Source organism: Rhinolophus hipposideros, assembly GCF_964194185.1.
Source record: "Rhinolophus hipposideros genome assembly, chromosome: 8".
NCBI lineage: Eukaryota > Metazoa > Chordata > Mammalia > Chiroptera > Rhinolophidae > Rhinolophus > Rhinolophus hipposideros.
Genome location: NC_138054.1, coordinates 78,429,915 through 78,445,257, shown reverse-complemented (window position 1 = coordinate 78,445,257; position 15,343 = coordinate 78,429,915). Strand labels below are relative to the sequence as shown.

Sequence of the window (15,343 nt, the reverse complement as noted above, 5' to 3'; positions counted from 1 at the left end):
GAAGAGCCATTGGGCATGGCATTACCTTCACAGCTGGCCTTGGGCTTAGACTTTTGACAATCTCCCCAATGATGTCACATGTACGGTTAGGGACACACACTGACTGGTTTGAAAGCAGACACTGGCCATGCAGCTTGCTGGACCATAGCCAATGAGGTCCTGGGAATTAATTATATTTTTATACATCCCATAATTATCTTGTGATTCCTGCAGTATTATATTTTGGGAGTTAAAGGCATTCATTTGCTATGTTTAAACATTTAGTATAGACCACACTTTGTAACCCCTTTTGGGCCTGTCTTTCTTTTTTTTTTTAAATCGCAGAAGCCTCCAAATGGAGGTGGCACCCTCCCCTTCCATCTCCTCATAGCACCATGACTCACGCTGAGGATTCGTTTGCTGACCATCCTCATGACGCCAAAGGCTGTCACCTCCATCAGCGTCATCAACACCAGCTGCCCCAGGTTGATCTTCCCCAGGACGGCACCCACTGAGATCAGCACAGACATAGCACTCATGGTGGCCTGTTGAATACTGGGGAAAGAGGACGAGACAGGGATGACGAAGAAGGATGCCTCTCATTCATTCATTCATTCATTCACTCACTTAGCAAACACTTGTTGAGGGTCTACTGTCTGCCTGGCACTGTTCAAGAAACGGGGGACACAGTAGGAGAACAAGAAGACAAGATTTCTACCTCCATGGGGACTGATGCTGCCCAGCCTGGGGTCTCCTTCGTCCCTTTCCCCCATTAGGGTGGCATTTACACTCCTAGGAATTGATCTGTACACACTCATTCATACTTAGTTTGCTCTGAGGTTCTCACAGCAATGTTCCCTCAGAGTCTCCTTCTGGGATCTGACAACCAGGATTCTGCCCATGGCTTCTTCTCTTCTGCCGTCATCACTCACAGATGCTCAATAGAGGGCGCTGTTCACCTAGCAGCCCACCCGCCACCCGCATCTCTCCACCGTAGTGGAGAGACTGGGTTTGGAAATAGAACAAGCCAGTCTCAGCTTTTCCACTTGAGGAGCTATTTAATCTCTCTGAGCCTGTTTCTCCATCTGTGGATAAGAATGAATATACAATTATCACAAGGCAGCGCTGTGGGGATTAGAAGGAATATTCGTGCATGTGTGTCGAGCACCGTGACAGCACAAAGACCTAACCCAGGAACAGAAGCCGGGACTATCAGCGCTATGATTGATTCTTTCCTTCCCTTGACAAATGAGCAAACTCAATGTGAGGATTTAGGAGAAGAAAACAATTTTTGTTTTCGAGGCACTTGGGATTCAGCTGGGGGGACAGGGCTGACATCATGAGCCTTGATATCACTATCCGCGATATAATGAGGCTAGAGGGATTCACTAGAGGGAGAGACTGTGTGGCCTGGACTCATCAGGGAAGGCTACCTGGGAGAGGTGTCACTGAGTAAACCAACCCACCCTCCTCTGGGCACGTTGCTCTGCGATCCCCTCCTCCCCCGGGAGATGATGATGACGACGACACTACAACCATCAGCACCACCACAATAATAATAATAATTTATAGCATCATGTATAACAGGCTTGCAACCATGTCACCTCATTTAAATTTTAATCTTCCAAGTAACCCTCTGTAAATGGTGCTAGGGTACCATTCATTTCCTCCCTTTTACAAAAGAGGACATTGAGACTAGAACAGAAGATATTTTTGGCAATTGCCACACAGCTAGTTAATGACAAACGTGAGGGTCAAACCTAGCTGGCCTGGATCCAAAGCCGGTGCTCTGAAGTCCGGACACAGCCTCCCCAGTGTTTGTGGCCGATGAAGCCTCCTGCTTAAGGCTCGAGGACTTCAGAGGGAAGGTCAGAGGGCAAAGGGCATGGGAAGGAGTCCCACAGGGACCCGGAATTATGTAGCGTAGGGGGTTACTCAATGTTTTGCCATGGCTGGCTGTGTTATGTCTTTCGAGAGAGTGCTCATTTAATAGGCAAAGGCATAACTGAAACTGATGTGTGCCAGTGGTGGGATTTCAGACCTCAGGGGCCAGCTGGGGCTAGGAAGGTGTTGAGACAGTGAAGTACAGTGGGTAGGAGTGCAGTCTGTGTTGAGGTTGCCTAAGTTGGAATCCTGACTCAGCCACTTTCTGGCTGTGTGCTCTCGGGCAAATTAACTTAACCACTCTATACCTCAGTGTTCTGTCTATTAGGTAGAGGCAAGGTCTGTGGAGGTATTTGTGAGGGCAAAGTGAGTGCATATGTCAAGCACAATAACAGGGTTGGTTATTGTGATTATCTTCTAGGGGGAGCCCTCCTGGGCCTTTCAAAAATAATGGCGTTACACATAATCACAACTTTTAGGGTTCCTTTTATTTTCGTTTCTGTTCCAGTAACCATACTAAGTCCTTACTATGTGAGGAAAACAAAGGGCAAAGCTGAATAAGACAGGTCCCTGCCCTAAAGGAACCGGTCATGGGTGACTCAAGGCAGAACGATTCAGTACCAAGTCAGGTAGCACGGAGGGAGTAAGGTTCAGGGAGAAAGAGAGTGCTAGTCTGGGGGGCCGGCCTGGGCACTGCCCACCAGTCCAACCCAGCTGGGATGGTCAGGAAGGTGCCCATTGTTCAAATCTGTGATGCCAGTCCCAGGAGGGGGTCACAGCTGGGAGGATCCAAGTGGTCAGAGGCTGGGCAGGGGCGTTCACTCAGGCTGCAAATGACTTTTTTGGTCTCCCTGGATTAAGCCAAGAACAAACAGGTCCCTGCAGTTAGGGTGTCAGAAGAGGGAACAGCTCAGAGATGCCCGGAGACTGGCACACAAGAGGATGAAGGCTTGTGTGACCTTATGCCAAGGCAGCAGAAACGCCAGACCAGGGCCACCACTGTCAGAGTCCCCAGAGTGCCCTTGGTCACTTCCCATGGAGTTATTGGAGTGATTGAATTCCCACGAGGATTAGCTCTAAAACGTTTTAGGAGAAAAAATGTGGAGATTATTTTTTTCCAGGACCAATAGGGAGTTGACTAGACTGTGTTTCATATCATAACTATTTGAAGTATGCTGGAAGGCATACGTAAAGCTAAAGTCATTTCTACCACTTAGCTGTGTGAGCCTAGGCAAGTGTCTCCGAGTCTCTGTTTCCCTGCCTGTATACCAGGTTAGACCCCTACTGGAAGAATTACAACAAAATGTTTGTGAAGCACCTGGCATAGTGCCTGGCTCATGGAGAGATGTGTAACAGCAGTGCCCAGCAGGGTCTTAGAGGGGAGAATGGAGTGGCCTTAAGAAGTGACAGGTTCCCCAAGATGCCTGAAATAGGATTTACCATCATCTGGGCATGACAGAGATTCAGAGTTGGATAAAACAAATAAAAACTATTTTTAAGGAAAAATTTTACCTAGTTCCTCCTGTCAACAAGCGCTAGTGTCTTTAAAAAAAAAAACACAAAAATCACGTACAGCTATATATATATATATATATATATATATATATATATACACACATATATATGTGTGTGTATGTATGTGAATGTGTAGGTGTATATGTATATGTATATGTTTGTGTATATGTATATATACCCTTGTGTAACCATCACCCAGGATAACATAGAGAACATTTACTGAATCCCACAAGTTTCTTTTGTGCCCCTTTCTAATTAATAACCCCTGCCTTGCCCAGGTAACAATTATTCTGACTTCTAGCAACGTGGGTTAATTTTGCTAGTTCTTAGAATTTTATATAAATGCACCTCAATGGACCAAAATTAATTTAAAGAAAGTAAAGACACGGCTATTTCTTGTCTACCAGCATTTGAGGACTAAGAGTACGTCTTTCTTTTCAAGAGACAGTCTCTCTTGAGTGTGACATTTCTATTTCTTTTTGTCTAATCTCTATTAATTTTTCATTAAATCTGTATTGATTGGATGACTTTACAAAAACATACTCAATAATAAAGAAAGGACTTGGGGAGAGGTGTAGATCTGGACGTAGGGTTGACAGATAAAATATAGGAAGCCCGATTAAACTTGAATTTCAGATAAACAAGGACTAATTTGTCAGTACAAGTATGTCCTAAATATTACATGGCTTCGGTGCTAAAAAGAGAAGGGGACATCTGGCTCTTCAAGTACCCACCCTCTTGGGCTCCCTACTCTCAAGGACCCAAAAGTGATCCAGTAGCCACCCAGTTACCTGGGCAGATTGATGACCACAGTCCCTGAGAAGGACACGTTCAGGAAGCCCTCCAGCAGTACTGCCCACTGCACACCGAGGGCCAGCATGAAGAGGTTGAAGGCCACGCTGCTCCAGCCATGTTTCCACAAAGACGAGGTGAGGAAGCCCAAGCCAAGGGCCGCCATGACGGTAACATCTTGGAAGATGGCTAAAGGAGGATATGTTGAGTAGGAGGAAGAAAAGCAGACAAGGTAGAAGGTTGCATAAAATTAGAGTTTTACAGAATGCCAGCTGGAAGGGACAATAGAGATCATTTGAAAGTACTTGATCAGCTTTGAGCCTCAGTTTTCTCATCTGAGTAATGGGGATAGCATATGCATACTATACAGGGTTGAGGTAAGGATTAGCTGAGCTAATGCTAGTTAAGCACAAAGGCAGGGCCCATGGTGAATACTCAGGAAATGTAGCAATTATTGTTATTGTTAAATATAATGATATGAGCAAGTGTAGAGCACTAGGACCAGTGCTTGGCAAGTCGCTGACACTCAGTAAAGGTAATTATTGCTGCTGTTGAGGATCAAATTCAACTTCCCGATGATGCACATGAGAAAATAAAGCTACAGAAGCCAGAGGCTTGGCTCAGGTCATGCAGAAAAGAGGGAGCAGAAGCAGGCCCAGAGGTTCTGTTGGCCAGAACCAAATTATCTTCACAGAAAACAGTTCTCTCCCTTTGCCACCTGCTGAGAGGGACCTGGTGGGCCAGCAGAAAGCATCAGGACCATCTGGATGACCCACAACTTTCCAACCTCAGAGCCGGTGGAGGGGCTGCTGTGGTGGTAGGTGAGTGCAAGAGATATACCTAATGTTAGGGAGAGATCCAGCAGAAGAAAAAGGGTGGACTCTTCGATTTCATTCTAGGCTTGAAAGATGGTTAGCAGCTTGAGCTCCAGAACCAGACAAGCTTGGGTTCAAATCAAGGTCTCTGGCACTTTCCAGCTACGTGGGCTTAATCTAATTATTTAATGTCTCTGAGCTTTAATAACAGCCTAGATTTATTAAGTGGTCACCATGTACCAACACTGTCTTAATCATTTTACATAGACTATTTCATTTAATTTACCCACCTTCAAGGTGTGTGCTGTTACCTCCATTTTATAGCTATGAAAACTGAGGCACAGAGGAGTTAAGGAACTTACCCCAGCAGGTAGAGCTAAGATTTAAACCTAAATGGTCTGCTGTGAAGCCTGTCCCTTAACTACAGCACCACGTGCCCTGTTAGTTTTATCATCTATTAAATGAGGAAAATAGTCATACCACCATTGTCAGGTTGCCAGAATCCAATGGTATAGTGCACAGAATCACTAAGAATAGTAAAGACTGTTTTATCCACCAACACCAGCTACCATGTTTCCCCGAAAATAAGACTGGGTCTCATATTAATTTTTACTCCAAAAGATGCATTAGGGCTTCTGTTCAGGGGATGCCATGCTGAGAAATCATGCTTGAGTTTATTTTCTGGTATAGGTCTTATTTTCAGGGAAACACGGTATTTTTACACATGTATAACTGCCTGGAGAGAGAGACCTTGAAGGAATTTTTTCCCCTGTGAATATTATCTCTGGTTTGGGACAGTTTTACTTTTTTTTTTTTTTAAGATTTTATTGGGGAAGTGGAACAGGACTTTATTGGGGAACAGTGTGTACAAGTCAAGTTGTTGTCCTTTCAATCTTAGTTGTGGAGGGTGCCGTTCAGCTTCAAGTTGTTGTCCTTTTAGTCTTAGTTGTGGAGGGCGCAGCTCAGCTCCAGGTCCAGTTGCCGTTGCTAGTTGTAGGGGGCGCAGCCCACCATCCCTTGTGGGAGTCGAACCAGCAACCTTGTGGTTGAGAGGACACACTCTAACCAACTGAGCCATCCAGGAGGCAGCTCAGCTCAAGGTGGCAGCTCAGCTCAAGGTGCCGTGTTCAATCTTAGTTGCAGGGGGCGGAGCCCACCATCCCTTGCTGGACTGGAGGAGTTGAACTGGCAACCTTGTGGTTGAGAGCCCACTGGCCCATGTGGGAATCGAACCGGCAGCCTTAGGAGTTAGGAGCATGGAGCCCTAACCACCTGAGCCACCGGCCGGCCCCAGTTTTACTTTTTTAAGATTTTCGGTGTTTAAATTTTCTACAACCAGTTGTAGATAGTAAACAATTTTTTTTTAATAAAAGAAAAATAGCACCGGCTTCAAGTTTAGACAGTTATGTTTGATTCCAGCTCTGTCATTCCCTATTAGGTTAAACCGTAGTAAATTGCCCACATTTGACCATTTTTGACCTATAAAAATGGCAGTTTATATATTTCAACCTCATAGCCCTGTAGCCTTGTAGGTTACTTACTTTCCTCATCAGCTAAATAATGGCAGTTATTTGTGTCCTCACCTCCACCAGAGGATGCTGGGAGATCTGAAGGAAGTAATGTTTTGTTCAAGTGCTTGCCACAGTGCCTGGCATGTGGCTCAGCAAATGGTGGCTATTCATCATCACCATCATCATCACCATCACAGCAGTAAGAATTCACCTGGTCTCCACTGGTCTCCAGCCCCGGCTCTGATAACAGTGAGGAAGTGCTCGTACCCAGAACTCTGCAAAGTCTCAGAAAGCCCCTTCAAGGTACATTTAAATCCACTTTCATTGAAAACACACATACCTAGGGTCTTGAGTAGGTGCTAATGTTCCCAGATCAATCTGACAACACTGGGATGTAGGAGACCCCTGACCCCAGGACCTCCATGGGATCTGAGGTTTGGGGGAGTGCGTGGGGAAATGAGCATTCAGGAGGATTCAGCTTCCAGTACCTTCTTCTCTGACCTGAGGGAGGTGGTGGGTGCAGGCAACGTCTCAGTCTCTTGCTTGCATCCTCTTAGGAATGGGGGTGGGCCGGGCACATTTTGCATAGGGGTTCCTGTTGGGATTGCTCAAGTTCCTTCAGAAGCCAAGCAGGAAACTATGTGTATGAAGGGTGCAATGCATAGTTGGGAGTGGTGGGATCTGTGGACACTGCACACTCCACTTTAGATATTCAATCTTCTATTAAATATATCTGTTTAAAAAAACACATCTGCCATTTTGGAGCAACACTATAGGCAGAGGGTTCAGACTTACTGAAGATTCTACCAGTAGGGAGACCCTTCCATTTTCCTCTCCTTTTACAGAAGGGGACCAGAGAAAGCCTGCGACTCCCTCAAGGCCACACAGTATGCCAGCAGCAGAGCCAGGCTCTGGAATCCTGGTAGTATCCTTCCACAGGCTAGACTGTCTGTTGTTCTTGTTTGCCCTCGCCTTCCTAAGGGACCTTAGGCAAGTCCCTTGCCCTCTTTGGGCCTCGGTTTCCTTGTCTGTAACACATGGGAGTTGGACTTGAAATTCTCTAAGGACTTCACTGCCCTGGCATATTCCAAAGTGGGGATCCTTGGTTGGGGCAAGGAGGGTCACCAGGATTATGGCAGAGGTGGGGCCCTAAAGATTAGAAAGTCAGAAGATCTTGGGTGGGGGCTTTATCAGGCACAGCTGCTTCCCCTGATGCCAGGTACTGGAGCTCAGGGCCTTCCTCCCCAAGGCCCCACACTGTTCCTGAGAGGAACCAGGGGGATGAAGTTAGGGTGGCAGTTTCTGGGAGGTTTTGACAGAGCCCATTCACCCCATACTGGCCAGTAAATAACATTTGATATCAGGCCCCTCTTCTCTCACCCCCCCTGCACCCTCCCACTTCTTCTCCCCATCTCCCAGTGCCCTAGGCCCACACCTGCTCCTTCAAGCCTCACTGCCTGGACTCCCACTTCAGGGCTGTGTCCCAGCTGAGGCATTTCCACTGGTGTCAGCCTGTACATCTCAGGGCCCCTGCGTCAGCCACTGGTCTGATAAGCTAATGACTTTAAGCTGTTCAGGGATGATAAGGAGTGGATGTGTGACAGGGGCCCCAATGACTGGGCCCCAGAAAGGAATTTTATAGTCTAAGACAGGCCCTCAGGGGATGTTTACGAAAGCCCCATGACTTGGAGAAAGAAAGTCTAACCTGGGAGCCCAGCAGCATGAGATGAGGCAATAATTACCATCCTTGTAACAGCAGGCATCTATATGGAGCCCTCCACGTACTAGGCTCTGTTCTAAGTGCCTTACAGCCTTAACCTGCAGCAACCTTATGCAGTAGGTACTATTCTTATCCCTGTTTTACAGGTGGGGTAAGGGAGGCACAGAGAGGTGATGTAACTAGCCAAGGTCACACAGCTACCTTGTTTCCCTGAAAACAAGACCTAGCCAGACAATCAGCTCTAACTCGTCTTTTGGAGCAAAAATTAATATAAGACCTGGTTTTCTGAATATTGACTCTCTGGGTTTAAGCACTACACCGTCTTGACTCTCATATATAGTGTAATGGTATAGAGTGTGAGCCTTTGAGTAAGGTTGTCAGAGTTCACAGCCTGGCTCTACCTCTGTGTCCCAGTTGCCTGTTCTGTAAAATGGGTATGAAACAATGGCACCTGCTCAGAGGATTGCTGTGAGCATTGAGCTTGCTGGCTCATGCAAATCACTCAGACTAGCATTGGGTGCATAATGAGCATTAATAATTATTATCCCATGCCTACCACTTGTCAGCTGTGTGACTTTGGGCAAGACTGTTCCCCCCTCTTTGGGCCTGGCTGCCCCTGTGGTTCTAGCTCTGTGTTCCCACTCACCTCTGCCACTCGCTCTGGTCCATAGACACTCTAGTACCATCAGCTCTGAAGCCAGGCCCAGCTTCTGCCCTCAGGCTCTAGGCTTGACCACCACACTGTGCTCCCCACTGCTGACTGCGAAGACCTCTGCAGTCCCAGACTAGGACCATCCATGGAGCCCCATGATTCCTTCCGCTCCCCACGGCCTCTACTCCCACCCCACCCCTGTAGCAGCCTGGGAAGAGAAAGAGATTTCACAATCAAAGGGACAGCCAAGGCTAAGATGTAGAAGGTATCAGGATTTGGGGGTATTTATATGTCACTGGCAAAGTCCCTCTCATCTTTCAGTAGCTCTCCTCCCTGCTTCTGAGGAGTATAGGGGGAACTGGATGGTAGTCACAGTGCAGGGCCTAGGCTTTTCCCCCAATCTGGCAGCCATAGAGCAGGCTCTGTGATAGATTGTTATGGCAATGCCCCCAGTGAATCATGCCTTCCAGTATAGACCCCTCCCACCTGGGTTGGGCCTTGTATTTACTTTGGCCAGTGGGGCATTAATAAACATGATACAAGCAGAGGCTTGAAAAGTACCTGTACACTGGGTTTTGCCCTTTGTTACTGTGGTAACTCTTCTGCTGCCATGTGTAGAAGTCTGGGCTAGTCAGCTGGCACCACATGGGCTGGCTCCCAGCCAGCACCAACTGCCAGACATGTGAATGAGACCATCTGAGGCCGTCTGCTGCAGTGAAACTTTCAGGTTGGAGATGCCAGGTGAAACCAACAGAAGAACCACATTGCTGAGCCCAGCCCAAAGTGCTGACTCCCAGGATAATGATCATAAACAAATTAAATGGTTGCTATTTTAAGCCACCAAGTTTAGGGGTGGTTTGTTATGCAGCAATAGATAACTGATACACTCTGCTTTCATTAAGTGTCTCATAGGCACCTCAATCACAAACCCAGAATGAACATATGTCCACAACTTGCCCCTCCCCATTTGCCCACAACCTGCCCCTCCCACTGGCACCTTCATCTGCCAAATCACACATCTGAAGCCATCTTTGATTCCTTCCTCATTTTCACTGGTGCAGCTGATTTTATCTCCTAAATATCTGTTGAATCTGACTCTGCTTCCCCCTGCCCATTTAGCCCCATCACAGGTTCTCCAGACTAGTGTCATCAAAGTAGGGAACACACACCTCAGAAGATGGTCCAGACATTCCATAGGGGCTGCTGGAAGAAGATATTAGCACCTCTATCTAGTTTTACTTATTTTTACTAAAAAAAAAAAAAAGAGATAGAGAGAGAGAGAAATTAAAGTTTTTTAATAATGAAAGCTAATCTTGTATCAGTCTTTATATGTGTTAATTATTTCAGTCCTTTCAACAGCTTAATGAAATAAGAATTGTTATCATGTCACAGAGGTTGAAATGTAGGTAGAGAGAGGTTGAGTAATTGGCCCAAGGTCTCACAGCTAAGAAGAAGCAGAGTTGGGCCGGCCCGGTGGCTCAGGTGGTTGGAGCGCCATTCTCTTAACACTGAGGTTGCAGGTTCGATTCCCACGTGGGCCAGTGAGCTGTGGCCTCTACAGCTAAGATTATGAACAACAGCTCTCCCTGGAGCTGTCGTGAGAAGCTGGACGGCAGGCTGCCATGCGCGTGGCTGACAGCAGGCGAGGACTGGTGACCAACCCCTTCAGCCTGGGGGTTGGCTCATAATACCAGCATGTACCAGGGAGCTGTGTCCTACACAACTAGACTGAGAAACAACCCTTTGAACTGAGAGGGAGGAGGTAGAAGAAGGGCGGGGGGAAGAAGAAGCAGTCAAGATTTGAATCAATCTAACTCTAGTAGTTCTCAAACTCTTGTGTGTGTTAGAGTCACTTAGAGGGCTTGGTAAAACACAGATTCCTGTACCACACCCCTAGACTTCTGATCAGTAGGTGTGGACTGGGGCCCAGGAACCTGCATTTCTAACCAGTTCCCAGGGGATGCTGAGGCAGCTGATCTGAGAACCACACTTTGAGAACCACTGATCTAAGTTATTCTGTCTCTAAAGGCACATGGTGAAGTTTGCAACTCTGCAAGTATTTAAGTCAGATTAACCCGGAAGCCTCCTCTCACTTGCTCGGGTAGTCAGACAATTTAGAAGCTGTTCTAGCTTTGGAACGTGCCCTGAGGGAATATCGGGCCACTAGGAAGGGGTTGATGTGTGTTTTTCCATATTCATCATGTTGCAACTAATGGAAGGGTTTATTATTATTATTATTATTATTATTATTATTATTATTATATAACTCTTTTATTAGGGAGAATGTTAAGCGTATGCAAAAACAGAGAGAGTAAGTAGCATGGTGAACCTCACCTCCCATTCCCAGCCTTGATTGTCATACAGAACCAATCTTGTTTTTATTATCTTTGTCCACGTGTTTTTCTTTCTATCTTTCATTCTTTCTTTCTTTCTTCCTTTCTTCCTTCCTTCCTTCCTTCCTTCCTTCCTTCCTTCCTTCCTTCCTTCCTTCCTTCCTTCCTTTCTCTCTCTCTCTCTCTCTCTCTCTCTCTCTCTCTCTCTCTCTCTCTCTCTCCCTCCTTTCCTTCCTCACTCCCTCCATCTCTCCCTTCCTCTCTCTTTTTTTTCCTTTCTTTCTTTTTGGCATAAAGCAGACCCCAGACATCATTCCATTTCAATATGCTTCTCTAACAAATAAAGGCTTAAAAAACCCCCACCTGTGTTATTATCACACCTAATAAAACTAGTAATTCCTGTACATCATATAATTTTCATGCTATATTCAGATTTTTTGATTGTCTCAAAAGTGTCTTTTTTAGAATTGACTGGTGTAAATAACTTATTATAGTTTACATGGATGGAAGGCAAAATAATAATGACAGCCAAGCATACAAACAAAAGGGCAGAGTGGTATGTCTCCTTATGCAAACTTTTTGTCAGTCACATTCAAGGTTTAAAAAAAATGTCAGTTTAATCAGATGACAAGATGTCAACCAAGATAATGTGAAATTATCAAGAAGACTCTGAGGGGGGCGGCAGGATGGCTCAGTTGGTTAGAACATGAGCTCTCAACAACAAGGTTGCCAGCTCAATTCCCGCATGAGATGGTGGGCTGTGTCCCCTGCAACTAAAGATTGAAAACGGCGACTGGACTTGGAGCTGAGCTGTGCCCTCCACAACTAGATTGAAGGACAACGACTTGGAGCTGATGGGCCCTGGAGAAACACACTGTCCTCCAATATTCCCCAATAAAAAATTTAAAAAATAATAATTAAAATAAAAGGAGACTCTGAGGGATGGATTTACATTCACTATCATTAATGGTGACAACAGACCTTGCCTTGAGATTGATGGACACCATCATGACCAATAATTGGAAAATATTATATATTTCATTTTGATCTCTTTTGAATTTTCTAATTTGTACATATGTATTGTAATGTATAAAATATATTCACGCAGCAGTACTTGAGTACTCGTATAACATATAAATATGGTGTTTATGCTAGAAAAATGGTATGCACAATCTGAAAAGATGAAGTCCTCTGGTCCATACTACACGACAGCTTCCACACTGGTCTCCCCCACTGAAGTCATGTCTGTTCCCCCATTTCCTATGCCAGACCTGGAAGGTCTTTCTCCATATTCCAAACCCAAACTTGTCACATTCCTGCTTCCTATTAGGTCAGCAGAATGAAGGTCAAACTCCTTACTCAACCCAATGGGTCCACCTTATGTTCTAACAACACTGCATTGTCAAACCCTAGCCTGGTCTGCACCAATGAGTGCATACACAATGGTTCCTACTGTGCTCTTGACCCTCCATTTTCACATGGTTAACTCCTACTGAGCCTCCAAGACCTAGCTGGGCAGTTACCACCGTCCAGAAGCCTTCCGTGATACCACTAGCTGCCCTGCCTGCATTGTGGGCCCTCCTCTGTGCTTCCATATAAAGTGAGTGTCTGAGGACAATTTATACCTGTGTTAGCACGACAGCATGGGGGGAGGAACACGGACCCTGGAGCCAGTCTACAAAGTTGGAATACTGGTTCCTATGCTTACCAGTTATATGACAAGTGACTCAACATCACTATAAAATGGGACCATAAAGCATAATGGTTAAGTGAATGGAAATTAAAACCAGGCTGCCTAAATTTAAATGTGCCATGTTATTGCTAGCTGAGCCACTTTGGGCAGATTACTTAACATCCATGCACCTAATTTCCTTGTACAAAAAACAGAGATCCTAATAGTACCTATCTCATGGGGTTAATATAAGGGTTCATTGTAAAGCATTTAGAATAGTGCTTGGTATATAGTAAGTGCTCAATAAATATCAGCTCTAATTAGCATGTGTCTGGATCCCACACAGGGTATAATACAGGGTTAAATGCATAAGTGAATGAATGCCTTGGATTACATTGTATTGGATTGAAAAGAATTAAAGTAAATGGGAAGGAATTAAAATTGTGCCCAGACCTTGCCTTTCTGCCAAGGGCCCCTCTGGGCCAGCCCATTATTCACCTCTTAGTCCTACTTTCCACTGCTTAGGGCCCAGGGGTGGCTTCCCTTTGCTTCCAGTTAACTAGTCAATTAACATCACTTAGGAACCAGCAGGTACTCAAGTGTCACCTTTATCTCAGGAGCATCACTCAAGGAGACCCCTCCATTGTCCACTGAGATGCTTGAAAACTCATCTCAATTTTTATAAAAAGCGAAAGCCACACCACTGTGGACGTCCGTCTTATTTACAGTTGTTCTCATCACTGTCTGTGAATATTTTTAGCTACGTATAAAATAACAACCATCCTACACTCCCCTTCAGCCATACCTGATGGCTCTGGATTTGCAGACAGAATGCAGACTGCCCAGCCCCTAAGTTAGAAGGCTGGGGTAAGAGAGGGTCAATAGGCTAAAGCTTCTAAAAGAAGGTTGGTACAGAAATGAGCAAGAGAGGGTGGCCGGATGGTTCAGTTGGTTGGAGCGCGAGCTCTGAACAATAGGGTTGTTGGTTTCATTCCCACATGGGCCAGTGAGCTGTGCCCTCCACAACTAGATTGAAGGACAATGACATGGAGCTGATGGGACCTGGAGAAGCACTGTTCCCCAATATTCCCCAATAAAAATTTTTTTAAATAAAATAAAAAAGAAATGAGCAAGAGAGACCAACAAAAAGATTTTAAAAAAACAAAAACCCATCAACAATGTGAAATTCCTTGCTGCTAAGGAGAAAAAAGTGGCGGGAAGCAGAGAAGCAGAGAATTATGCAGACTATTTGGCAAAGGGAACTCTGGGAACACAAAAAAGGAGGCCCCCTCATTCTGCCCTGACAAATCCATGAAGGAAGGCTTCATGGAAGAGGTGATGCTCGCACTCGTCCTAAAGGAGAGCCTACATTGTTGGCTGGGTCTTCGTGCAACCTATGGAAGGAGATGAGGGAACCCGTTTCTTCAGAGACTTTGTGGAGAGGAACACCTAGGCTCCTGAGGGACCACAAACCTCTTCCCCTGCCCCTGCTATTTGCCTCTGTGGCCACCTCCCCTCTGAGCACTCACCTCCATAGGTCCCCATGAGCTCCTTCTGATTCTTTGAGGAACTCTCATATTTGGTGAAAAAGAAGAAGACAAGAATGAAAGCCACTTCCAGTGTTAAGATCCACAGGGGCAGGCAGCCCCGCACAGACGGTGGGTACTTAGAGCCCATCTTGTGTCCGTCTCTGTGCAGTGGTTCCACCAGCACCAGGCATCACCTCTCTGTCCCCACACCCACTCCAGGGAGGGATGGGGAGATACCCGCCAAAGGCCTTATCTCAGGCTGCAAGGCTGGCTCTGCTGGCCTGTCTATGGAGTTAAGGCAAGAGCAGAGGGACTATGACAGGGAGGGAGAAGAAATGCATTTATTTCAACATTCATTCATTCATTCAATTATTCCTTTATTTATTCATTCAACAAGTAGTTGCTGCATTGCTACTGTAGGGCAGGCACTGTTCTCAGTATAACAGAGGACATTCATTCATTTGGCACCCGAGCATAAGCACCCTCCTTCATTCATTCCTTTAGTTTACCCTCACCGTGTTATTGCAAGAAAGGCAGAAAATAGTATCAACACTCCTATTTTACAAATGGGGAAACAGAAGCTCCGAATGGGTTTTGGATTTGCAAAGTTTCTCTTTACAACCTGAGCACGGTGTCAGAGGGCACCCAGTGAGCTATTAATAGGGATGTATTAAATGAGAATGGATCAATGAATGAATGAAAACAAAGAACAATACTAACCGTGGGGAGGATATAGACAGACCTCACAGAGAACTAACGCCTCGGTCTACACAGTTGAAATTATTTATATTTGAATCTGTATTTAAATCGACTTGTTTCTAAACCTTTTAAGGGTAGATAGGGAAAAGGAAAGGAGGCTTGGGTCCAGCTCTGGTAAAAACCTGCTAGGAGCCCTTATCTAGTTCTAGGCGGAAGTTGCCGCCACCTCTGGTCATCTCCTC

General features: G+C 45.7%; 1 protein-coding gene across 2 annotated transcripts in view; it reads right to left on the bottom strand.

Annotated features, from left to right (window-relative positions):
- Positions 1 to 14,608, bottom strand: part of LOC308501111 (RH-like protein) — a 33,532-nt gene extending 18,924 nt beyond the window's left edge. Inside the window, exons 1-3 of one of the 2 annotated variants that reach the window (XM_081056844.1) lie at positions 14,403 to 14,608; positions 4,170 to 4,359; positions 384 to 534 (exon numbers count right to left, since the gene is read on the bottom strand). In XM_081056844.1, coding sequence (XP_080912970.1) covers positions 384 to 534; positions 4,170 to 4,359; positions 14,403 to 14,550 — 489 coding nt within the window. In that variant the 5' untranslated portion in view covers positions 14,551 to 14,608. The remainder of the gene's footprint in view (positions 1 to 383; positions 535 to 4,169; positions 4,360 to 14,402) is intronic. The other variant, XM_081056843.1, reaches the window with a different exon arrangement.
- Positions 14,609 to 15,343: the final 735 nt, after the last annotated feature.